Raw genomic sequence first — 24,972 nt, 5'->3', positions numbered from 1 at the left:
ATGCTAAAATAGTACCAATGATAATGCATTCCTAAGGGAAGGTTAGAATATCTCAGAGATTCTCCTCAACTTTAGCTCCAGAGCAGCAGCTCCCAAGGCTACCTGCAGTCCGCCAGGGTGCTGCTCCGACCCCTGCCCTCCTTATCCATCGACCCATCAAAAGGATTTGACCACTGCCAAATGTATATTCTTCCAGAACACAAGTCAATTGCCAACATATAAAACCAAAAATATTTTAATACTGAGTCAATTCTTGAGGTTCAAATGATGAGACAAGGGAGTCCAAAGCCTTGTCAGGACAGAGATTAAGGCCTAGGGTCCCTTGGGCTCCACTCAGGGCACCAAATACTCCAATCCTGTTAACTTTGTTAGTCCCTCCAGGTCACTTCTACTTCATCTGTCCGATACCTGTTTAAAAGAGAAAAAAAAAGGAAAAACTTGGTGGACAGTTAACCCTTATTCCATTCTTCTTTGCCCTCATGATTCTGGGTCCTCTTCCTATTGGATTTTTGCCTACCTCCCATATAATGCTGTCTACCTCCTCCCAGGGGCCACTTACCTCTGTGTGATCCCAGATTCACTGAGAGGGGTCCTGTGTCCAGCCTGAAACATCTCCCACCCAGCCTGGGCTATCATGGCTCCATTGTCAATGCAGAATCTGGGAAGGAAAAGACATATGCAATTCATGATCTAAGGGTAGAAAATCACAGCAACTGGAGGGACAAAAAGTATGTGTGGGTGGGAGGGCCTTTACCTTTCATCTGTGGCATAAAGCCGAGCTCCACGTTCCTGGCACATGGTCTCCATCATTTCCTGTAACCTCACATTACCTACAGAGGCAGGGGTACGATTAGCTTATTTTTAGCCATTTCTCCAGTCTAGCTATACACCTCATGTGCACTGACTTAGGAAAATGAAGTAGGGGCAAGGACTGGGAAGCATAGGACAGAAACAAAATAAGTAATTTCCCCAAACCCTTAGAGATTAAGAGTATCAGGAGCAAGATGCACATGCCCCAAAATACAAAAGAGAAGGTCAGTTCAATGATACATACATCCTACACCTCCCACAATGAGGGCCTCCTGGGAGCCACAGTGCGCCATGGCCCGCTCTGTGATCTCGACCAGCATTGCAAACACAGTTTCCTGTGGGGGACAGACAAGTTGAAAACATCAGAGGCGATCCCAGTTTAGTTCTGTCAGCTCCACCTTTCTATCCCAGCTCTTCACTTCATTACCTGCAGGGAGAAGCACAGATCCTCGGGAGTACACTCTCCAGTGGCCAGCATGCGCTGAGCTATGTCCTGTAGTTACAGGGGCAAACAGATAAAACAGTGAACTGGGGGTGACATGTGAGCAAAAAACTAGCACACTTGGAGGATTGCTATATTTTACCACAATTCACCCATACCAGTATATCGTATATCTTGCTCTTCACTGGCACTGAGCTATATCTATATATATAAAACCAGCAGCCTTCTTTCAAGATTCAATAATCATGAATGCCTGGCCTCTCACCTTCTGTCTCACCCTGGTAAATTTTTCTCCAGACTTATCCCCGTCTGACCCTTTTTATTTTTTTCCCATTTCTTTGTCTGTTTCTTTTTCTGTCTCCCTCCCTCCTTCCATGCCCCATGAAATGCATGCTCCAAGTAGGCAGATTTTTGTTTTGCTCCATCTAGTATCACTATTACCTCGAACAGCACTTGGTACACAAAAGATGTTCAATAGGTATTTGCTAGATGAATTTATTCAGCATCTAACATAGGCCAGTACTATGCTATATACTACAGAAAATACTACACTGAGCAAAACTCGCACACTTCACTAAAAAGCATGAAAGTGCCCATCTCCTCACCTCCCCACACTCACCTCAATAAAAGACAAGATCCCAGAGAATGAGACGTCCATCCCCTTTACAGTGTATGGCAGCTCAACTAGCTTCTTGCCTCTATGTGGGAGTGAGTATATGAGGCACTAAGCCTGTAGTCAGCTGGCTGCTCACCCTCCAAAGCCCTCCCAAAGCTCATTAATACATACACAGGGAAATCCTTGGCACCCCACCAGTCAGCCTCCTTCTGCCTTATTCCCCTTACCGCTTTGCCATTTGCTCAATGTTGTAGCCTGGACTTGGGTCATTGGAAATCTAGAAGGAAAAACAGGATGAAGGCAGGTATCTATGAAGCAAAAGAAGCTAATTTATCTTCCCTTTCCTTTTCCATAGCTCTCCCAAAATTCATTCACAACTTATATTCTCTGTAGCCTCAATGACTCACCTTCAGCACTCGAGCAAAACGATCCAGACAATTACCCACAGCAATATCGATGGTTTCCCCAAAGATGCGGTAACGATGTTCTGAATACGCAATCACCTAAGGGTGATGAGGATGTCCATGAAACCTCAAGTCTGTAAAGAGGAGCATTTGGCTTGGGGAAGAACATAGCAGAGGATCAATGTGGCCACTAGAACTTCAATAACCAATGGAAATAAAGTACTTTCCCAGTCCCTCAACAGGTACTTTTGAATAGCACTTCTGAGAAGTCTATATACACCCTAAAGATTCCTAGAATAGACTTCTAGTCTAAAGACGGTAACCTAGGAGGGGAGAGAAGTAAATTACCATTTTGGATACATTTTTCTAGCTTGGAGGTTGCTGATATTCCTTTAAAAGCAGTCAAGACAGTGTGGACTAGGGAAAGCTTTCCTTCTTGGAGGCAGGGAACCAGAGTTCTTCAACATTATCCTATGAGGGTGGTAATATTTGGAAACCACTAAGGTAGAGTTAAAAAAAAAAAAAAAAATCAAAAATCCCAGGGAATTCCCTGAACCTGGTTGCAAATGCATTCAGTCCCTGGCAGGAGAACTAAGATCCCACAAGCCACTTGGTGCAGCAATAACAACGAAAACAAAACCCCAAAATTCCATACTGGGTCAGACTAATTGCTCATCCAGCTCAGCACTGGCAACCGACTTCTGTCCACTCTTCATATGGGACCAACTTCTAGCACAGAGAGTATTCATCACCCACTGACACTTAAGCTCCAGACTTCTGACAGTACTTCCAAAGGATCGTTAAGTCCCTTTCCCTTTCTGGTGCTGCTAGGGATTTTCTTCCATTCTGATGTAGCCCTTACTCTACTGATAAAAGGTTGGAAACAAAAGCATAAAGAAAAATTCTGTAGTCAATCATCTTGTTTTTCACACCTAAGCAGGCTTTAAAGGGAAAGAGGAAAAGAGAAAATTCCATCACTGCTCATCTCAAGTAAATCTTGTAAGCTTCCACTGTTACTTTCCACACCCTAAGTTTCTAACCTTGTACAATAAATATCCTTCAGGCCTCAACCAATTACTTGTTCTCTACCCATTAAAGTTCTCACGTCATTTTCATAGAAATGCATGCTTCATCTTTAATAACTATTTCACAAAATGAACTTTTGGAATATAATCCTTTCAGGAGAGAGGAATCAGTCTGGACAATAATCCCATCAGGTGTTAGGTGGAAAAGGAAGGCTAGAGTTCTCCCATCTCAACTTAAAAAGATCTTGTAAGGTATCCCAAACAACTCTGGCTTCATCTATAAATTTAAAACATCTTCCACCATTCATAAAATGTTATTTAAATTACTTACATTTTCACTCTTAAAAAAAAAACAAACCTATATATTTACCATCAGTAACTAAAACAAAACAAATGTTGTAAAGAAACAAATGAGATAGTACCCTTTAGTTTCTTTTTTTTAAAAAAAATTTTTCTGGCTGCACCTTGAGGCATGTAGGATCTCAGTCCCCTGACAAGGGATAGAACCCGTGCCCCTGGCACTGAAAGCAGAGTCTTAACCACTGGACTGCCAAGTGCCCCTTAATTTTAATTGCTAACATTCATAGGAAAAATAAGCTTCAAAATAATGAAAATAAAAATCCTTAAACACTTCAATCCTTACTATTTTTTCCTTCTCTAAGCTGGAAATTCCTCATCTCGATAGCCACGTATAAAGGTCATCCAATGTTCCAGTGTATCACTTTTTAGCTTCAGATGAGCCCAGTTTTCCTACCACTCAGGCAGAAAGTGAAAGTTGCTAGCACAGTGCCTCAGAAATTAAGAAGGACTGGTGGAACTCTTCTGCTGTAGTCCTGAATGGCTTCTGTCAAAATGGCCAAGTTCATGAAACCTGGGAGGTGGTGATGCCCCTGGCCAGTCATCATGAACACCTATGATCTTGCTACCTTGCTAGCAAGGTACAAAGTGAAAGCTACCATGGGCAAGAAGAAAACTGCCAGGAGGTCAGAGAGCAAGTCTTTTGTGAAAGTTTGTAACTTGAAGTATACCACTTCAAGCCCACAAGGTACTCTGTAGGTATCCCCTTGGAAAAAACTGTGGCCAAGGAGAATGTCTTCAGATACCCTGCTCTTAAATGTGCATCCCAACAAGAGGTCAAGGTCAAGTTTGAGGAAAGATACAAAACCAGCAAGAACAGATGGTTCTTCTAGAAGCTGTGGTTTTAGATCTGTTTTGTTTCAGTTATTAAAAATACCCAAAAATCTGAGGGGAAAAAAAAAAAAAGAACCGTGAAGAATTCTAAATACCTGTGTATTTCCTCCACTGACATACAGCACAGTTGGGTTGGTGGCTCCAGTGATGAGGCGGCCCATCTCAATGTGACCTATACAGTGGTTAACACCCAGCAATGGCTTATTCCATAACTGGGCCACAGTACGGGCCACAACAGCCACAGAAACCAGTGGGGCACCCATGCCAGGACCTATGGGGACAGAATAGGGCTTAGAATCCTATAGAGATTGGGAAAAACAGAGTTGAGGGAAGCGGGGGATGTGAAGGTACAGCGGATGTAGTGGTGGTTTCAAAGGTGAGGTGCAGACTATTTTGACCTAGCTGGGTTCCAGGTATATTCTTCCACTGCTGTGCACACTTCTAGCTATACCTTTGGTGTATGCGATGCAATCAATATCCTCAGAGGTTAATCCAGCCTCTGTTAGTGCCTCCTGCAGCAGGTCCAGGATAACAGCTCGGTGGTGCCTAGCAGTATCACCTGGAAGGAATCCTAGGAGACGGACACAAGTCAGAGATCCTAAGAATTTTCCTACAGAAAGGCACCTAGAAGTCAAAACAGACATTTCAGTAGGGTAGGAAGAGTCCCCTCCCTTTTCCTCAAACATCCTGTCTTCAGATATAGTCTTTTCAGCCTGTTCAGCTAAGCTAAACAGCTCTGAGCAATGCCCTTCTTCATAACTAACTCCTATTCAGGACTCAATGATACCTATCTCATACTTTTTGGTGATGCCCTGTGACTCTACAAACACTGTGCATGGTAACATCATTTATATTAACATACTATATGTAACATGTAACAATTACAGCATTATAGTTAATCGGTACTTTTCCCAGCTTAACCATGAGCATCTCAAAGCACTGCCTGTTTTATCTTCACATTCTTGGTGCCAATGAAGGCAATGGCACCCCACTGCAGTACTCTTGCCTGGAAAATCCTCCGGACGGAGGAGCCTGGTAGGCTGCAGTCCATGGGGTCACTAAGAGTCGGATACGACTGAGCGACTTCACTTTCGCTTTTCACTTTCATGCATTGGAGAAGGAAATGGCAACCCACTCCAGTGTTCTTGCCTGCAGAATCCCAGGGACGGGGGGGTGGGCTGCCGTCTATGGGGTCACGCAGAGTCGGACACGACTGAAGCGACTTTGCAGCTTGGTGCCAAATGCCGAGAAGCTTGAGTGCTAAACATATATATCCATTTCTAACGAGTAACCTGTTACAACATCACCTGTTCAGGGAGGCTTTTCAGGTATACACAAGCCTGCTGCCCTCTCCTATGGAAGGAGGTGTTTGGGGGAAAGGTAGCAAAGACAACAGAGCTTAGAAATAACATTTACGGAAAGTTGTCAGTGTATCCGATACTTTAACTCTCCAGACCAAATGACGCAGGTAATATCATTCCCATTTTAAGAACAAAGTACAGAAGTCCAAAAACAACTACCGAATATTCTAAGGGCAGCCGATAATTAGCACATAAAAGGTGGTCAGTATAGGCTGAACAACTCAGAAGATCCAGTTTCAAGTGCCTGTAACTCTTCTACCCATCAGCTTCGGGATAATGTGTGTGCGTGCTTAGTCTTGTCCAACTCATGGACTGTAATCCATTAGACTCCTCCGTCAATAGGATTCTCCAGGCAAGAATACTGGGGTGGGTTGCCATTCCGTTCCCCAGAGGATCTCGACCCACGGATCGAACTCAAGTCTCCTGTACTGCAGGCAGATTCTTTACCACTGAGCCAACTGGGAAGCCCTTTTACCGTTACATAATCTCAGAAACTAGGATCAAAAATTATGAGACACAATGCGCACTCTTCACCAACGTTTAGAAAGACGGCAGGGGATGCTGTGCGGAAAATTGCGCCACGAGTTACAAATCCGCAAATCCTCACCTGTGCCGGGAGGCGTGACGTAAGTCCGCCGCGGATTCGCCAGTACTTTGCCATCCCGTACCACTCCCACGCCAATCTTGTTGGCGCTGCCTTCCAAACCCAGCACCGCCGGCATGGCTCCGAGCTAGCACTGGAGCCAAGGAGCCCTCACCAGTCCGCGCTGGGACGCAGACTCCGGGTCGCAGAGTAGGAGGATGAGCCAGTGGCTGCTAAGCAGCCGCGCCAACCAGAACAACAACTACCAAAATATTCCCGTACGTAGCGCGCCAGCGCCGGTCCCAATCTCTGTCGTTACGACGACCCATCAAGACCCCTTCGAGGGCCTGTTCGCTTAACTGCCGGGAACGCTGAGCCGGCGTCTGCTCCTTAAATTCCTATCCGTTCCTCTGCTTCTCTCCGATAGTCCAGCCCAGCCTTTTCCACTGATTTTGTTCTCTCTTACACAGCTTTGGGATCTCTAGTCAGGGTGGCAGAAAGAGTTGTGAATCCGGCATATTGATAAACAGTCCAAGAATGGAGGGTGGGGCCTTCAGTGTCCCGGAGTCCAGAAGGGCGGGAAGCTTTTGAGTCACGTGGTACAACTAGACCAATGACCCGTATTCCTCCACCCCTGGATGAGCATCTCAAATCACGTGACCACGCCAGTTACCCACGTGGGGCACGGCGTGCTCCATTCTTTGTGCTGGGTTAAGGAGGAGGCAGACAGGGGCCGAAGCAGGTCAGCTGAAGGGTTTGTGTTGTTTTGCCCATCTTAGCAGCTTCTCTGGACGTCTGATTCGCAAGGCTAGGTCGGGACTCTCAATTAAGTCCCTCATTTGGCCGGAGGGCGGATCTCGCGAGAAGTGTATAAGACACGATGAAATGATCTAGTCTGAGGGGTGAGGGGCTGAAAGGCTGATGGTGCACGGAGGCGGGGAAAGAATTCAGAGATAATACAGTTTCAAAGGCGGTACTTGGTACGTGGGCGTTGAGGGTGGAGTCTTCTGCTCTAGCTGGTTTCACGACTTCTTTGCACTTGTAGGCAACGCGATCAAAATACTGCTTCAGTGGGCGAAGTGGAACTGGTGCAGAAGGGCCTACATTACAGTGATGCCGAAACGTGGGAAAAAGGGAGCGGTGGTCGAAGACGCGGAAGAGCCCAAGACTGGTAAGAGAATGAAATGGGCCCCTCTCCCCAGAGGCGGCGATGGGGATGTCTATAATTACCTAGTTGAACGGGAAGTACGGACCGTTGAACGGAAAGTCCAGACCGACACCGACAGTATTCTCATTTATGAAGAAGTCGCGGCAGCTGCAGGCTCTTAGTGGGTCTATAGTTTACTCTGGATCAAAGTTGGATACCGCCAACTTATATCCCATTATGTATTACTTATTTTATAGAGCCAGAGGCGAAGAAGAGTAAGGCAGGAGCGAAAAAGAACGAAAAAGAGGCAGTAGGAGAGGGCGCAGTTCTGTATGAAGACCCCCCAGATCAGAAAACCTCACCCAGTGGCAAATCAGCCACACTCAAGATCTGCTCGTGGAATGTGGATGGGCTTCGAGCCTGGATTAAGAAGAAAGGTTTAGATGTGAGTGGAATTAAGGGGGTGCAGAGGCTGATCTTAGGGTTTAATCATCTTTTTCCATCTTAGTCCCTAGCACGATAGTTTTCTTGTGGGAAAGGTACTAGGTTTTCACCCGAAAAACCTTGTTATTTTTCAAATGCCATTTCAACATTTCCAGTGCCATTTTCTTATTTATAATGTCCTCATCTCTTTCCTGGCATGTTGGGAAAACCTCCTTACTGGACTTGCTCCATTTTATTTCTTGCATAGCCAACATTTAAATAACTACCGCTTAAAAATCTTAGCTGGCTATCCAGGGCCTTTTGGGGAAAACAATTCCTCCGTGTTGCATGTCACACTGTTCTTGCCTTTCTGCCCTTAAGTTTTAATATTATGCTGCTAGATGTTATTTCTGCAGAGACTGTGTCTCATCTGTATATTTCTAGTACTTTGCATATAGATTTTTCAGTAAATGGCTGCTGAATTGATAATACTTTTTCTACATTTAATTTCCCTTACAGTGGATAAAGGAAGAAGCCCCAGACATCCTGTGCCTCCAAGAGACCAAATGTTCCGAGAACAAACTACCAGTTGAACTTCAAGAACTGTCTGGATTACCCCATCAGTACTGGTCAGCTCCTTCAGACAAGGAAGGGTACAGTGGTGTGGGCCTCCTCTCCCGCCAGTGCCCACTCAAAGTCTCCTATGGCATCGGTGAGACCCCACTGATTTTCTAAAAGCCCAGTGCTTCCAAACTAAATTGCTGGTATCCCAGTCCAGCCCCGATTCTTGATTCTTTTATTCTCTCCTTTCCCTTTTCTTAAAACTTCTTTTTGCTGATTGTTCCATCATTTCTGTAGGTGAGGAAGAACATGATCAGGAAGGCCGAGTGATTGTGGCTGAATATGATGCGTTTGTGCTGGTGACAGCCTATGTGCCTAATGCAGGCCGAGGTCTGGTGCGCCTGGAGTATCGCCAGCGCTGGGATGAAGCCTTTCGCAAATTCCTGAAGGGTTTGGCATCCCGCAAGCCCCTTGTGCTATGTGGGGACCTCAACGTGGCTCATGAAGAAATTGACCTTCGCAACCCAAAGGGAAATAAAAAGAATGCTGGCTTCACTCCACAAGAGCGGCAGGGCTTTGGGGAACTGCTGCAGGCTGTGCCACTCACTGACAGCTTCCGGCACCTCTATCCCAACACGGCCTATGCCTACACCTTTTGGACCTATATGATGAATGCGCGATCCAAAAACGTTGGTTGGCGCCTTGATTATTTTTTGTTATCTCAGTCTCTGTTGCCTGCATTGTGTGACAGTAAAATCCGTTCCAAGGCTCTGGGCAGTGACCACTGTCCCATTACCCTATACCTAGCTCTGTGACACCTCTTCCAAATCACGTTGAGCCTGGGAAATAAGCCCACCAAGCTAGCTTTAAAATTCTTACCCCAAACTTCTTTAATAACTGCTATCTAGAGAAATCTGCATTGTATTTCCCTTCTAAACTGAATCCTTTAACCAGGCTTCTAATAACGGATGTAAGTTCTCAAGGAGGGTGTTTGTGTAGGGGTGGTGCTTTTTTCTTTTTCTTTTTTTACATTAAACAAAAGCTACTGATACTTTCTTTGAACTGTCCCTGTGAAAATAAAGAGCCATAGTTTCAGCTTTAGTGGTGCTGTATTTTATCCCTTCATGGGGTTACAAATTCCCCTCATCCTTTCATACACACAGATTAACAACTGGAAAAGAATAGAGTCATGACCTTATTTATTTACAAGCACAGGATGACTCCCTAACCTCTCCCATGACAGCAACCCTATCCAGCCCAGTTAAATAACTGCAACTGGGGCGTAAGGTTGAAAAGGAGGAATTATGGGAAATACAGGACTAGGGGACCATACCCCACATTAAATAGTTATATACATCAGTTCCTGTGGTTCTGTACAGAGCAGCAGCTGACCCCACCCCCACAGGACACAGAATCGGGGGGAGAGGAGACTGAGGGTGCTGAGACCAGAGCCAGCCCCTGGTGAAGTGCAATAGCAGCAGCAAGGTCCTAATGGTGCACAAGAGGGAGGGAAACCCCCCCAGGGCTACCCACCCCAACCCTGCCCTGGAATGTGTAAGGGACAGGAATGGCTCTCAGGGAGCATATAGGAAGGACAAGGCTAGACCTGCCTTTTTGGACCCAGGTTTAGGGGCAACTTCTCGCCTACTTCACCCTAAACACAGCAACTGTTGGAAAACAGATGGCCAGCAGTGGTCTTACCTATCCCTCCAAACCTAGGTGAGGGCCTGGTTCCTTCCTACCTCTCCCCAGGGAAAAGGAAGGCAGCTGCTTGGCTCCCCTTATAGAAGCCCAGGGAGCCTTTTACCATGGCTCCCTTTATAGTGTCACTGTCCCCACCAGGAAGGGGCCAGGCACAGTCTGTGGGTCGTCGTGGGGCTCAGGAGAAGTTCTGGACAGGGTGGCTGACCTTCATACAGGCCCAATAGAGAGCCCGGCCCAAACACAGCACTGCCAACAGGATGACAAATGCCCAGGCTGCATAGATGCCTCCATATCGCCGTGCATGCTTCCATGTGCCAAACTGAAGAAGATGAAGAAGAACAATGGGGTTACTGTTGATCTCTCACAACTTTCCAGGAAGCTTAGTAACAGTAACAAACAACTCAAGCTTCAGTTTCTGTCTCCTATCCACATGTGGCCACCTTCAGGGATGTTTTAAAAGGCCCAGTTGTCCAACTCCCTTCTGCTCGGCAGGAAGATACTCAAACAATCCCAGACACCTGTCAGTTTTTCTTCATGTCTGACAACTTCCTAATAGCAACTGAATCTAAGTCACTTCTTTGTTCTATCCTCCACATAAAGAAGATAGCTGTTTTTAACTCTAATAGTAACACTGAAGACTTTATCAGTCTCCTTCAAATTTAAGTCATCTTGTTTGTTGAAACAAGACAAACAAAACCCCCTTCAGTTTCACTTCTTTTTAGGATAGCTATTTCCCCAATCTTAGCCTTAGAAGATGAGGCTGCAGAATGAAAGGGGCTGGATCAAGGTCTACTCACAGCAAGGCCGGTGGCAGTGACTGCCAAGAGTAAGCCAAGCAAGAAGCAACAGATACATCTCTTTCGCGGATATCTGCGCCCAATAGATGACCTGTGGGGAGGCAAACAGAAATGGATACTTGGAATGGCCTTGTAGATTTTACCCTATTCATTACCCAGCTCAAGGATGCTGCTCCCTAATCACTCACACTTTCCTGCAGTGAGGGCAACGGGCCAAGGTTCGGTCTGTGAACTCTGTCCACTAGGGAGAAAGGAAAAGGCAGAAACCAATTAATAGTAGAAGCAGGGTCTTTTTCAGTGAGAGCCCTGGGGCATTGGGAGGTGGGGAAATGGTTCCTCATAGAACAGACCTTTTCAGGATTCATTATCATAACTCAGAAATACATTCATGACTACATTTCCACTCCTGCCCCTCCCTACCCCCAGCCTCCTAATACTTCTCCTCACCAGAAAAGTATTCTTGCAATGTCCACAGATGACCCTGACACCCACAGGTTGTGGTTCTGGACTCAAAGGTCCTGGATGCACAGGCCCCAGGTTGATGATTCTTTTGCTGTATAGGAGAAAAAGATTCTATTTAGAAAGTTTTTAATCCTAAGGATCCCTACATTATTCCTCCCTCACATCCCCTACTCCCTGCCTTTAGAAGTCTCTCTGCTTCTCTGCACTGCCAGCCCTACCCCCAGAGAATACTTGTGGGAAGAGTACTGCTTAAACTTAAGGTCTCTAATGTCCCTTTTACGTCAGGATAATTCACCCAGTCTCTGAGACTACCATCTTCCTAAAGACGGAGTAGTCTTTTATCCTAATCTTTTTACTGAGATGAGAAAGATGGCTACAATGTTCTAGAGACACAGCAGCCCTTAGCTTTTTCTCCTTCTAAATAAACACCAGGCTCTCTCACCTTTACATTCTCTGTAAACATGCATCCTTCCTAGGCTTTCCAATTTTCCCTACTAATGCCCTTCCCCAAATTATTCCTCCTCACCAGTAGGGCCGAGGGCAGGCAATCCGCTGGGAAGTCACTTTGCAGATAAGGAGACAGTTGCAGGGACATCGAACATATTTTTTCCCTGGGGGTGCATTCTTGATTGGCTAGAGAATAATGGGGACATCAGTAAGCAAATCTCTAATCCCAATCCCTGTTCTTCCAAAAACACCTTCTGAGAAGAGATCAGAGAGAGAAAATCTTAGCCAGGACAGAGAAATGAAAGGCATACAACATGAGATTTACAAACTAAAACTAAGCTTAAGTATAAAGACAGGTATGAAGATGAGGGATGGTAAATATTAGGCTGGTGAGTGGCTTCTGGGGAAATGATGTGTGAGACTCCTGGAACTGAAACCTGGGTTTCATGAAAGGCCCTTGGCCAATGCCTGAAGGTCCGGGTCTAGAATCAAGGGATCAGAAAGAGGATCCAGAAAACAGGGCCCGTTTCACAGATTTGTATAACTCACAGTGGCTTCATTGCAGACGCCACATTTGACTACATGCTGATGCATCTTGCCTTCCACGTTGATGAGAGACTGGCAGACTCGGCAGGTGATCATGGGAGCACTCCCACTGTCCGGGCTGGTCAGGGGTGAATAGGGGGGTGGGTCTTCCCCAGGCAACACTGCTGGGTGTCCCTCGGGGAACGGGGGAAAGGCTGGAGAGGAAGGTAAAAAGAAGGGCTGGCATTACTTGCAGACACCCCCACTGATGCTACATGGAGTAAGGCAACTGTTTCTGGTCCTCAACCCTTCTGACAAGCTCAGCGTGATTGTTATGATCAGTGCTTCCATCAGATTCCTCAGAGCTCCCTTCTGCTCCCAAGCTGCGGTGGCGATTGCGGAGGAAAGGAAGCCTCACCCAGTCACAGGTGCAACAGCCCCGCACCTGGCGCTTGGGCCCCGCCTCCGCCCTCGGCCCCGCCCCCTCCGCCTGTCAGAGTACCCCTGGGAACACCTCGGACCCCGCCCCGGCTTACCCTGGGGCGGGGCATGTTTACCGGCTCCGTACGGTGGTGCGGAGGGGGTCAGGCCTCCCCCGGGCCCAGCCCCACTCCCGCCCGGCCCCATTAATCCGTTTCCACCGGCGCCACCGTCGATGGGCTCGGAGAGCAGGGGGGATCTCTCTCCATCTGCCGCCATGGCCGCCACCGCCGCCTCCCGCTTCGGCCAAAGATACGGCTCTTTTCGCCTCTGCCGTCACCGCAGACACCACCGCCGCCGCCGCTACCGGGTCCCCAGGGCGCCTGCGCGCCGCGCGCCCAGCTCGCCCCGCAACCAGTGGCCTGCCCCGCCCCGTTCCGCCCCGCAGCACGTGATAGGCTATCCCCGCCCCGCCGTGCTGTTATTCGCGGAGACATAGCAATTTCTGGTCCTGTGAAGGCAGCTCTTGTTTTCCATTGGGAAGCTTGGCGCCAACGTCAACTGTCACATGACTTTCAGGACGCCGCTGGGCCTGCAAAAACTGCACGTGACGAGAAGTTCTTCTAACCATTGGAAGCGTGGCCCATCGCGCTACCTCCAGACCAGGAGGTGGGGCAGGGCTGCTTCAGCTCACTGGTCACGTGTTTCAGGAAGCCGCCCGTGATCTGTCGGTAGCCCAGAGCCGGCGCATAATCATTGCTCTTCATTGGCCTGAAGACACCACTAAAAGACTTTTCTACTCTTTGCGGTTATAGTTGGCCTCTCATTGGCTGGAGGCTTCCCTTCCCTGGGCCGGCGATCGTTGGGGCGCAACTTTATTGGCCGGAACTTAGCCCCAGAACCTGGGGGCGTGGCTCAAAGAGAGGCAGTAAACGCGTGAGGAAGTTAGGGCTGTTCTGAGCACGGAGAGTAGAAAAGATAGGCATCAGTTAGCCACTCTACTCAAAGGAATACCCTTGAAAAGGCACAGTGAAGATATGCCAGGAAGAAATGGATTAAAATATTAAGATGTTTACCCTAGTCTTCCTCGCTGAAGTCACCTCTGGAACAGGACTCAAGACCGGCTTCTCCAGAAAGCTGCCTTGCAGAATCCACCCTCCTAGCATCTCCGGTTAAATTATGAAATTTTCTTTACATGAATCTGTTTCTGTTACTACAGGGGTGTCTCATCGTTTTACTTGGTTTTCTGGCCCCCAGTTGTAAACAGATATGCGTGATAAGAGTGTTTTGACTGAGTTAACCAATCAAGTCCGAGGATATTTTTGTTCGTGTTTGGCATAGAGACAGCCTTTAGACTTGTCTCAACCTCACCACCAGCCACGAGCCTGCTAACAGAGTTTATTCTAACAAGCATAGGAAAAGCTCTTAAGCAGCTCCTGTGTTTAAACATACAGCCAATCCACCTAGCCATTCTTCTTTTCATCCATAGTCATCCATCCTCTACTTGCATAGCAAATGACTACTTTTCAAATCTATCAAGGGGATCCATTTCTGTCTGGGTCCAGACAGAAATGAAATGTGTAGAGTTCCCTCCTGTGGCTTAAAGGAACTTTTTGTTTCAGCTTTGTTGAGGATTCAAGGTTCTACCTGTTCTGGGTAGAGCAGGTACAGGTGGACAAAGTTATGCAATGATTTAGAAGGATTTCTTTAGTCATATGAATGCAGGGTGAGTAGACTGTTACTCTGGGATTGATGATGGATGATAGAATAAAAGTGAGTCACCTTAATGAGATCTTTGTTTCACAATGTAACTGAAGTAATTTCCTTTAGTTATGCAAGTGCAGGAATGGAAAGACCTCATTGTCATAAGAAGGGAGTACCCAGAAATCAAAGGAAGTTGGTTCCAGCTTGTAATCTTGGGAAATATCTGACTGCTCTGAATAGGAACATTTTAGCAGGTCTATTAACCGTACAGGAGACAGGGATCAAGACCATCGCCATGGAAAAGAAATGCAAAAAAAGCAAAATGGCTATGAAAAGAAGAGAAGTGAAAAGCAAAGGAGAAAAGGAAAGATATAAGCATCTGAATGCAGAGTTCCAAAGAATAGCAAGGAGAGATAAGAAAGCCTTCCTCAGCGATCAATGCAAAGAAATAGAGGAAAAGAACAGAATGGGAAAGACTAGAGATCTCTTCAAGAAAATTAGAGATACCAAGGGAACATTTCATGCAAAGATGGGCTCAGTAAAGGACAGAAATGGTATGGACCTAACTGAAGCAGAAGATATTAAGAAGTGGTGGCAAGAATACACAGAAGAACTGTACAAAAAAGAGCTCCACGACCAAGATAATCACGATGGTATAATCACTCACCTAGAGCCAGACATCCTGGAATGTGAAGTCAAGTGGGCCTTAGAAAGCATCATTACAAACAAAGCTAATGGAGGTGATGGAATTCCAGTTGAGCTGTTTCAAATCCTGAAAGATGATGCTGTGAAAGTGCTGCACTCAATATGCCAGCAAATTTGGAAAACTCAGCAGTGGCCACAGGACTGGAAAAGGTCAGTTTTCATTCCAATTCTAAAGAAAGGCAATACCAAAGAATGCTCAAACTACCGCACAATTGCACTCATCTCACATGCTAATAAAGTAATGCTCAAAATTCTCCAAGCCAGGCTTCAGCAAGATGTGAACCATGAACTTCCAGATGTTCAAGCTGGTTTTAGAAAAGGCAGAGGAATCAGAGATCAAATTGCCAACATCCACTGGATCATGGAAAAAGCAAGAGAGTTCCAGAAAAACATCTATTTCTGCTTTATTGAGTATGCCAAAGCCATTGACTGTGTGGATCACAACAAACTGGAAAATTCTGAAAGAGGTGGGAATACCAGACCACCTGACCTGCCTCTTGAGAAATCTGTATGCAGGTCAGGAAGTAACGGTTAGAACTGGACATGGAACAACAGACTGGTTCCAAATAGAACAGGAGTATGTCAAGGCTGTATATTGTCACCCTGCTTATTTAACTTATATGCAGAGTACATCATGAGAAACGCTGGGCTGGAGGAAGCACAAGCTGGTATCAAGATTGCTGGGAGAAATATCAAAAACCTCAGATATGCAGATGACACCATCCTTATGGCAGAAAGTGAAGAGGAACTAAGGAGCCTCTTGGTGAAAGTGAAAGTGGAGGGTGAAAAGTTGGCTTAAAGCTCAATGAAGATCATGGCATCTGGTCCCATCACTTCACAGGAAATAGATGGGGAAACAGTGTCAGACTTTATTTTTTTGGGCTCCAAAATCACTGCAGATGGTGACTGTAGCCATGAACTTAAAAGACGCTTGCTCCTTAGAAGAAAAGTTATGACCAACCTAGATAGCATATTGAAAAACAGAGACATTACTTTGCCAACAAAGGTCTGTCTAGTCAAAGCTATAGTTTTTCCTGTGGTCATGTATGGATGTGAGAGTTGGACTGTGAAGAAAGCTGAGTGCAGAGGAACTGATGCTTTTGAACTGCTGGTGCTGGAGAAGACTCTTGAGAGTCCCTTGGACTGCAAGGAGATCCAACCAGTCCATTCTGAAGGAGATCAACCTGGGATTTCTTTGGAAGGAATGATGCTGAAGCTGCAGCTCCAGTACTTTGGCCACCACAGGCGAAGAGTTGACTCACTGGAAAAGACTCTGATGCTGGGAGGGATTGGGGGCAGGAGGAGAAGGGGACGACGGAGGATGAGCTGTCTGGATGCCATCACTGACTCGATGGACATGAGTTTGAGTGAACCCCGGAAGCTGGTGATGGACAGGCAGGCCTGGCATGCTGCAGTTCATGTGGTGGCAAAGAGTCGGACACGACTGAGCGACTGAACTGAACGGATTAACCGTAGGGGCTCCTTAACAGAATAATTCTGAATGGCTGCCTTTCCCTGAAGAAACCCTCAGGTGAGGGTTTTACCTTACCCTTTCCAAGAAACGAAAGCAGAATCCTAAGGGTCTCTCAGTAACCTCTAAACCCAACCTTTGCGGACCAGCTTTCTTCTCCAATCTTATATGATTTTTACAAGAGTCTGAACCACACTTCAATTTCCGCCATTTCATAACCCAAAGTGTGACTGTCTTAAATGGATGAAGCAACAAGAAATTGAAAAACACAACTCTGAGGACCATGACTGGTTTAGCTAGAAGCCTCTCTATTGAGCCTAACATAGGAAAGTGCAGCCTGCCCCAAATACTTAATAATAAAAAGAACTGCTGCTTTTCTAGCACTTGTAGCTGCTAAAGGAGCTGGAGACTTCACCTGAATTCTGATTTTTAGACACAGCTTTCCCAGGCCAGGTAGGTCCCACAGAAAATTCAGAACTAAAGAACCTCTGAATACAAAATGGAGAGGGGGTTGTAGCTCCACAGGGTAACAGGCCAGTCTGCTGTTCTTTCTGTTGTTTCTGGGCGTACAGATGCTCAAGTGTTTGCTCTAGAGTGTAGTAGGGTTCATTACTTGCACCTTGGTTACACATCATTCCACAACCTGTTCTTTTGTGATTCTTCTCACCCTCACCAAAGCCATGTTTGATGTTTGTTTCATCTAGGTTTATAAAAATGTGGGAGAGTTGGAGAATTGGATATAGTACCAAGGATCCTAGAGGATGTTTGAGTAGAATGGCTTTTTTTTTTTTCAGTAGTTTGGCCTCTTGGTGATGTTTTCATCATAGGTTAAATATAGAAATATGTGCTAGAGAAGTAAATGAAGAGGTAAGTGTTAACCAGTAGGAAGAATAGTCTTTCTGACTAATATGTGAGTCACTGAAGGAGAGATATGATGCAATAATCCTTGTATGTTTCCTGTTACAGAGCTCTTTTAATGCTAGCCTATCCTCTACCCATGTAGGTGTGAGAGAGGGTCAAGGGAAGTACAATGACTCTCTAAATGCTCTCATTTGGAAGTGCCTTCTAATAAATTCCTTTGGGACCTGATTTCCAAGACTTCCTTGGAAGGAACCATTATGTACTTGGCAAATGGACTCATCACTGACTACATATAGTTCTAGGCATAGTACTTTAGAAGAAATCTAAGATGAGTCAATTGTCTCACCCTGAGTGATATTACAACCTGGCGGTGGTCAGAAGAGACATATCCAGAAAGCAAGGTAATTTTTGAGAAGGGCCCTAAAAGAAGCAGGAAAAATTCCTATGAGTGTGAAGGAGAGGAATCCCTCTTCTGGTCTTCCATTATCTCTTGCTGCATAATAAGTAGCACTCAACCAAATGATACATTTTTTTCTTCATGATTCTGCAGGTTGTCTGAACCGTTCTTTCAGTGGTCTCACCTGGGCTCATTCATGAAAATAACTGAATGGTCCAAGATGGACTCTTCACATGTCTGGCAATTGTGTATACTGGTTCAGCTAGCTTCTTTATAGCAGGTGGAACTTAGGGTGATGGTCCAAGAGGGCGAGAGGAGAAGCTGCAAGACATTTTTAGGCCTAGGCTGCAGCACTGGTATAGCTTCATTCCTACCTCATTCAGGGTCATAGCACGTCATCAGGCCTGCCCAGATTCAAGGTGTGGGGAAAAGGACTTATAATTCTTTTTTTTTTTTTTTTTCCTGTAGGACTTCAGTTCTTGATGGGAGGAGCTGCAAAATGTTATGGCCATGTTTTTCAACCTACTGTAAATGGTAGAATTTCAGCAAGCAATACATCTATACACATTTGTTATGTATCTACTCTGTGAAAGACACTCCTTAAGAAACTTAAACTCTGGGTAGGGAGGAATAGCAATGTGAAAATTCACAGTATAAAATATCAACCCTAGGGAATCTCCTAGTAGTCTAATGGTTAGGAGTCCGTGCTTTCAGTGCCAAGGGCCTGGGTTCAGTCCCTTGTTGGGGAACTAAGATCACACAAGCCACGTGATGCAACCAAGAGAAGAGAGAGAATAAAATAAAATATCAACACAGGTAATGTTTTATTACATGGGAAAAATATCAATTCTAGATATCTAGAATTTCTAAATATCTAGAAATTCATGGTGCAACACATGCTTCATAGGATATGAATTAAACAGTCTATAAATTCAAGGAAAGAGGAAATCACTTCTATCCAGAGCAGCCAAAGAAATCTTTTAAAAACATAAAGGATTATTATATTATTGTGCGTGGATAACTTGGATTTGAGCTCTGCCTTGAGTGGGTCAGTAGGCAGAGTGATGCAAAAAGTAGTGATATTTGTTCATAGCTAATAAAGCAGTTTTATATCCATATTCATTTGATTTCAAAACCCACTGTAAGTTGAGCAGGGAAGGCAAGGTTGTTTTTTATTTTGCAGTCTGAAAACTGAGGCTCTGTAAGCTAGTCATTTAAGCTAACGCAAAGATTTAAATGAGATTAAAAGTCCAGCTCTCCTTAAAAATGAGACCACTCTGCAATCAGGTCTGAACACAGTCAAAACATGAACATTCTCCAAGCTGAAAAATCCCCAGTAGCCCCTCCTCCAGCGACTATGAATGACTGCTACTTCTTTACTTATTAGAGCTTTAGCCTCTGTGTAGTCTTCTCTGCTTCTAGATAAAATGGATTAGATACCCAATTATAGAATTGCCCTAATTCCTGACAGCACCCAATCCAGAGCAAAATCCCATTTCTTTAAATCCTTTTAAAATTTCTTAACAAAAGCCTAATTGTATAACAAGTCCTTTCTAGCACCCTCTCACTGACAACACCTTAGTTCTTCATGGTTTGTGCTTTTTCTCACTGCATGAAGTAGTAAAACAATTTTTTTTTAAAAAATCCAGGTCTTCTGACTATGGTTTAATGCTTTTGCACTCACATCATCTACTAGGCAGATGGAAAAGGGCAAAAATTCAGGGGTGGCAAAGTGCATGGTATCTGGGATGGATCCCTTTTTATGCTCAATGCCTAGCCCATAGAAATTGTTTTAAAAAGTGAAGTCACTCAGTCATGTCAGACAAATGACAATTAAATGATTTAATTACCTTAAGCTGTATCTTGAAGGTAAATTTCTATACTGAGCAATATTGTCAGCTGTAGTTCCAAGCAGGGTGGATATTCAGCTAAGACACTCCAGTGTGGCTGGCATCAGTTCTTTATGGCTGGCATTGGTTCTGATTGGTTGGTTCCTGTACTATACAAGTAAATAGTTTCAGTATTACCCCCAGTACTGGGTATCTTACTTATTGGATGGGAGTTTCTCACTTAGATTGAGAAAAATCAGGCCTTGAAAGTATATTAGTTTGCTGGGACTGTCATAATAAAATATCACAGACTGGGTGTCTTAAACAATGAAAGTGAAAGTCACTCAGTTGTGTCCGACTCTTTGCAAGTCCATGAAATTCTCCAGGCCATAATATTGGAGTGGGTAGCCTGTCCCTTCTCCAGGGGATCTTCCTGACCCAAGAATCGAACTGGGGTCTCCTGCATTACAGGTGGATTCTTTACCAACTGAGCTATCACAATAGAAACTTATTCTCCCACAGTTCTGGAGCCTTGAAGCCCAGGATCAATGTGTCAGCACAGGCCTCTGTTCTTGGTTTGCAGATAGCTGCGTTCTCCACTGTGTCCTCACATGGACTTCTCTCTGTACACAGATATTCCTGCTGTCTTTTCCTCTTCTTTAAAGGAGTTAGGGCCCCTTATGATCTCACTTAACTTATTTTCTCTTTAAAGGCCCTGTCTCCAAATATGGTCAGTTGGGGTTGGGGCTTCAACATATGAATTTTGAAATAGTCCATGAGACTCCATAGTGGGAGGATATAAAGAAAGGAACTGCAAAGATTTGGAAGCATTTTTTTCTTCAGGCTTCCAACCAAGTGGCAACTACTGTCACATTGGGTAGATGACCAAGAATGAGGCTGGAGATATCCACCTGGCTTCTGCTACCTGGCGTCCCAATTGACTTCTCTTTTCCACGTGCCCTATTTCTTCTTTACCCCTTACTGAAGTGGTAGTTTATCACCCATGTGAAACCAACACAGACCCTTACTCCACTTCCAGGGCAAAGAATGTTTTTGATAATATGCAGAGTGAGTTAAGATAAGGAGTAGTGTCAGAGTTGGATGGAGTGGGGTAGGGTGCATTCTAACTTTAAGAGATTATTTCTCTTTATCACTGTGAACATTTGTTCCCTTCTGTTCCAGGTCCTTTCCATGCCCCAGATCTTTGTCCCTTCTTTTAGGGTGTAGTCAGCTTCCCTATCTGGGAATGAGGGTGTTAGGTCACTTTACTCCTACTGTGCCTACTGACTGAGGCACAGATAGAGATCTCACACAGAAATGAAAGTGATCCTTTTGCTACCAGGATAAAAACTAAACTAATATTTTAATTTCAGGAATTGTAGAAAATGGAAGGTAAAAGATTGTTGTGATAGTAGGATAGGTATTTAAACAGGGAAGCATCTATCTTGTGATACAGAGAGACTAATTTCAGGCAAGAGGCAGGAATAAACATGTTTCCTGCCTAAAACATCCTAAGATGTTGAGCCTGCTTCTATAAATGTTGCCGCTGGGAGTCACTAACTCGAGACATCTTTCCGCTCCATAAGCCAATATTTGGTGATTTAGAGCCAAGCACTTCCATTCTCCAGTTTCCTTGATATTGAGCATAGAAGATGGATGTGTCACTGCATGTGTGCCCGGCCATGGGAGTCCCTCAGAAATAGAAGGAGGCGTGAGAAGAAGATAGAAAAGGGGTAATAAGGCAGTAATGAGCCAAATCACCCTAAAGTTGATGATCGTGCGGTTCCTGACTACAGGAACCTTACAAATACAGGATAAAACATAGTTCTAGCTTTTAAAAATGTGGATACAGGGTAAGCAGTAACTAGAAAAGATATGAAAAGTGTTATGCAATAGAACTTTCTGTAGTGATTGAAATATTTCTATGCTATGCAGTGTGGTAGACACTAGCCACTTGTGGCTTTTGAGCAGTTGGGATGTGCTTAGTATAACTAAGAACTAATTTTTACTGTTTAATTTTGCCTTTCGGTTTTATTAAATTTAAATAGTCACATTTGGCTAGTGGCTCCTGTTTTAAACAATTCAGGGTTAGAGTTGCTGCAAATGGGCTGGGCATACCTCTAGTTTTTGTTCTGATCCAATTCATGTTTAGATAGTCTAGAGAAATAAAAAATAATAGCCAATATTTTCCATGTGCTTACTGTAATTCCAGGCACCCATCTGAACATTTAACTGGCACTTTATTTAATCCTTGCAATAAGAGTAAATACCATTATTATCACCATTTAACAGAGAAAACTGAGGCATAACAAGATTTATTTCACTTGTTCTGGATCACACAGCTGGTAGGTAAGGAGTAGAGATGGAATTTATTCCATGGAATTCACAAGTAGTTTGATTAGAGTTCATTCATTTACAGGACACATTTAGGAACAAGGTGGCAAGGAGTGCCCCGGGGCCATGGGGCCATAGTTCTCAGACTCTGTGCCAAGGGGCAAATTCACAGGGGTACCATGGGATATTTAAAAAATTTAAGAGGAACACAGCAATATCAGACATATCTCTAGTGTGCTATGCAAACTGCTAGCTCAAGGAAGTTCACAACTTAAACACTGGACTGTGCTACATTTATTTTCATAATAAAATATCTTTGCAAAGCCAGACTTAGAAGGACCCTTTGATAAAAAAAAATAAGAACTGTGTGAAAATCAGCATGGAACAGGAAATGAGGGTAAAAGTGCTGGACTCCAAGGTTTTAGAAGTTGAGCAGGGCCCAACAGGCACACACAGTCCACTAGTAACTATCTGTGCTTATTTAAGAAAAAAAAATATTTTCTTTTAACTTATGTGTATTATTTTTTTTTCAAATGGTTACTAAGTTGTCAGGCACCAAGCAAAACTCTTAGGTGTTTCTTTTGATCTAGATGTGCTGTGAAAATATTGCTGAGATCCTAAGTACCCTATAAACTGAGTAACTGGAAACCTCTGGACTGGGATATTGAAAACAGATCAAAATGGAGTATGGAGACTTGGCCTGTGATGGCCTAAAGAGAAATAATAGACATTTAGTAGATATTTCACATATGTGACCATTAAGTATTAGCTGCTTACCAGTGTTCTTAGTACCCCAAATACACACGCAGACAGAATGTCTAAATCTGTTCCCTTGAAAGGTAAAAATCCTGTGAGGAAAAAAAGTCCTGTGGAAAGTAGTGAGCGATGTTAACCAGCCAAGGTTAGGGGTAGGAAGGGACCCAAGGTAGGGTTTAAGGCAATCTGGGGCCTGGGACCTTTTGGTGGATAGACCACTAAAATGTGTCCTCAAGAGGTCTGCTGGGCCTCATAGAGGAGACTTCTCACTAGGCCACTGGTGAATTTGAGATTAAAAAGGTTAGGGTCCAAATGATTGTGTATAGAAGCTTGGTTTCTGTACTTGAATTCAGAATAAAGTATGTTGTGTGGGTCTGAAGGTTATTTGGCCCTGGCCAAGGTGCAATCTGGTAAATCGTCCTTGCCTTTCATATAATAGTACATTTCTTTGGTGCCCAGAATATTTATATACACTTCTGACTCTTCCTTGAATGACACTGGAAAAACACTACAGAAGATTGAGTCTTGTTCCCCAGTTTTCCTTTTGTAGATATATTGAAGATCATCTTCGCTTACTTTAGACAGAGACCATTACAATTAATTGATTAAGGAACTTTCCCAGTTGCCAGTGGCTAAGACTCTGTACTCCCAATGCAGTGGGCCTGGGCTCAATCTGTGATCAGGGAACTAGATCCCACACACCACAACTAAAGATCCTGCATGCCGCAACAAAGCTCAGAAGTCCCAAGTACTACTACTAAGACCAGGTGCAGCCAAATAAAAAAGTATTAAAATAAAACAAAACAAAAAACAAACTTAATTAAGGGAATTCCCTGGCAGTCCAGTGGTTAGGACTTGGTGCTTTCACTGCCAAGGGCCTGGTTCAATTTGTGGTCAGGTGCTAGGATCCCACAAGCTGAGTGGCACAGCAAAAATAATAATAGTTATGTTCTGTTCTTGTCTTTTGAGTAAACTGAATTGGATTTGGGGTGTTTAACAAGAATATTTTTTTACTTCCCTGGTCGTCTAGTGGTTAAGAATCTGCCTGCCAATGCAAGGGACACAGGTTCAATCCCTGGTCCGGGAAGATCCCACATGCCATGGAGCAACTAAGTCTGTGTGCTCTGCAACAAGAAGCCAAAACATCAAAAGGAAAAGCAGTCCCTGCTCACAAAAGTAGAGAAAGCCTGCATGCACCAATGAAGACCCAGAGCAGCCAAAAATAAACAAATAAAAATTTAAAAAATAAATTAAAAAAACCTTTCAGGGACTTCCCCAGTGTCCAATGGTTAGGACTCCATGCTTCCAACGTAAGGGATATGGGTTGGTGAACTAAGATCACACATGCCATGTGGCACAACCAAGAAAATTAAAAGGAAAAAAAAAAACAACCTTCAGCAATTGAATATTGGTAGATATTATCCCTGGGCTGATTTTTTCTTATGACTGAACTTATCCATCATTCAAAATCATGCTTTCCATGTCTCAATTGTACACACATTTCTAAGGTGAAACATTACTTTTAGACCACCCATTTGTTACCTTTGCTAAAATTACTGGATGAATAAGGAAAATAATAATAATAATAAACCAATAATAGTGATAGAATAAATCAGTCATTTGACACTGCACTCAGTTCTTTATATATGTTATTTTTGTTTTTATATATATTGGAAAATTCCACGGACAGAAGATCTTGACTGGCTGTAGTCCATGGGGTTGCAAAGAGTCATACACAACTGAATATGCACCCATATTGTCATTATTCTTATGTCCCTAACACAAGAACAGTTCTAGTACATAGTTGATCATGAATGAGTTAGAAACAGGGCTAGGAAACATTGGTTTGAGCCATGGTGTTGGGTAAAAAGGCCGGCAGGAACGGTTCGAGTTCAGGAGAGTGGAAATAGGTGGAGGATTCCAATAACTAAGTAAGGACCATTGATTTGTGATTTGACGTGAATTTGGTTAAGCTTATAAAAGTAGGGGCAGAAAAT

General features: G+C 44.3%; 3 protein-coding genes across 7 annotated transcripts; 1 reads left to right on the top strand and 2 right to left on the bottom strand.

The window, feature by feature from the left end:
* Nucleotides 1–219: 219 nt before the first annotated feature.
* Nucleotides 220–6,746, bottom strand: OSGEP (O-sialoglycoprotein endopeptidase). Its single transcript, XM_004010389.5, has 11 exons — nt 6,457–6,746; nt 4,940–5,059; nt 4,584–4,759; nt 2,276–2,371; nt 2,096–2,145; nt 1,872–1,950; nt 1,238–1,303; nt 1,055–1,145; nt 755–830; nt 560–658; nt 220–408 (listed from the first exon to the last, which is right to left on the bottom strand). The coding sequence occupies exons 1-11, from the start codon at nt 6,569–6,571 to the stop codon at nt 369–371; spliced, it is 1,008 nt and encodes a 335-aa protein (XP_004010438.1). The 5' UTR covers nt 6,572–6,746; the 3' UTR covers nt 220–368.
* A 382-nt stretch (nt 6,747–7,128) lies between these two features.
* On the top strand, nt 7,129–9,664 carry APEX1 (apurinic/apyrimidinic endodeoxyribonuclease 1). 4 transcript variants are annotated; one of them, XM_012181085.4, is made up of 5 exons: nt 7,129–7,174; nt 7,478–7,603; nt 7,837–8,024; nt 8,522–8,714; nt 8,861–9,664. In XM_012181085.4, the coding sequence occupies exons 2-5, from the start codon at nt 7,546–7,548 to the stop codon at nt 9,376–9,378; spliced, it is 957 nt and encodes a 318-aa protein (XP_012036475.2). In that variant the 5' UTR covers nt 7,129–7,174; nt 7,478–7,545; the 3' UTR covers nt 9,379–9,664. The 4 variants fall into 4 exon arrangements, with proteins under 4 accessions (XP_012036475.2, XP_004010439.2, XP_012036476.2 ...); XM_004010390.5 differs by having other exon boundaries at nt 7,129–7,186; XM_012181086.4 differs by having other exon boundaries at nt 7,129–7,244.
* Nucleotides 9,665–9,745: 81 nt separating this feature from the next.
* On the bottom strand, nt 9,746–13,303 carry PIP4P1 (phosphatidylinositol-4,5-bisphosphate 4-phosphatase 1). 2 transcript variants are annotated; one of them, XM_012182284.3, is made up of 7 exons: nt 13,035–13,303; nt 12,523–12,713; nt 12,053–12,159; nt 11,512–11,617; nt 11,253–11,305; nt 11,065–11,155; nt 9,746–10,586 (listed from the first exon to the last, which is right to left on the bottom strand). In XM_012182284.3, the coding sequence occupies exons 1-7, from the start codon at nt 13,195–13,197 to the stop codon at nt 10,443–10,445; spliced, it is 855 nt and encodes a 284-aa protein (XP_012037674.3). In that variant the 5' UTR covers nt 13,198–13,303; the 3' UTR covers nt 9,746–10,442. The 2 variants fall into 2 exon arrangements, with proteins under 2 accessions (XP_012037674.3, XP_027825870.1); XM_027970069.2 differs by having other exon boundaries at nt 13,056–13,303.
* Between the last annotated feature and the right edge of the window lie 11,669 nt (nt 13,304–24,972).

The sequence above is a fragment of the Ovis aries genome, chromosome 7 (genome assembly GCF_016772045.2).
Source record: "Ovis aries strain OAR_USU_Benz2616 breed Rambouillet chromosome 7, ARS-UI_Ramb_v3.0, whole genome shotgun sequence".
Classification (NCBI taxonomy): Eukaryota; Metazoa; Chordata; class Mammalia; order Artiodactyla; family Bovidae; genus Ovis; species Ovis aries.
Note: the sequence above shows the minus strand (reverse complement) of the source record. Positions and strands in the feature narration are given on the sequence as shown.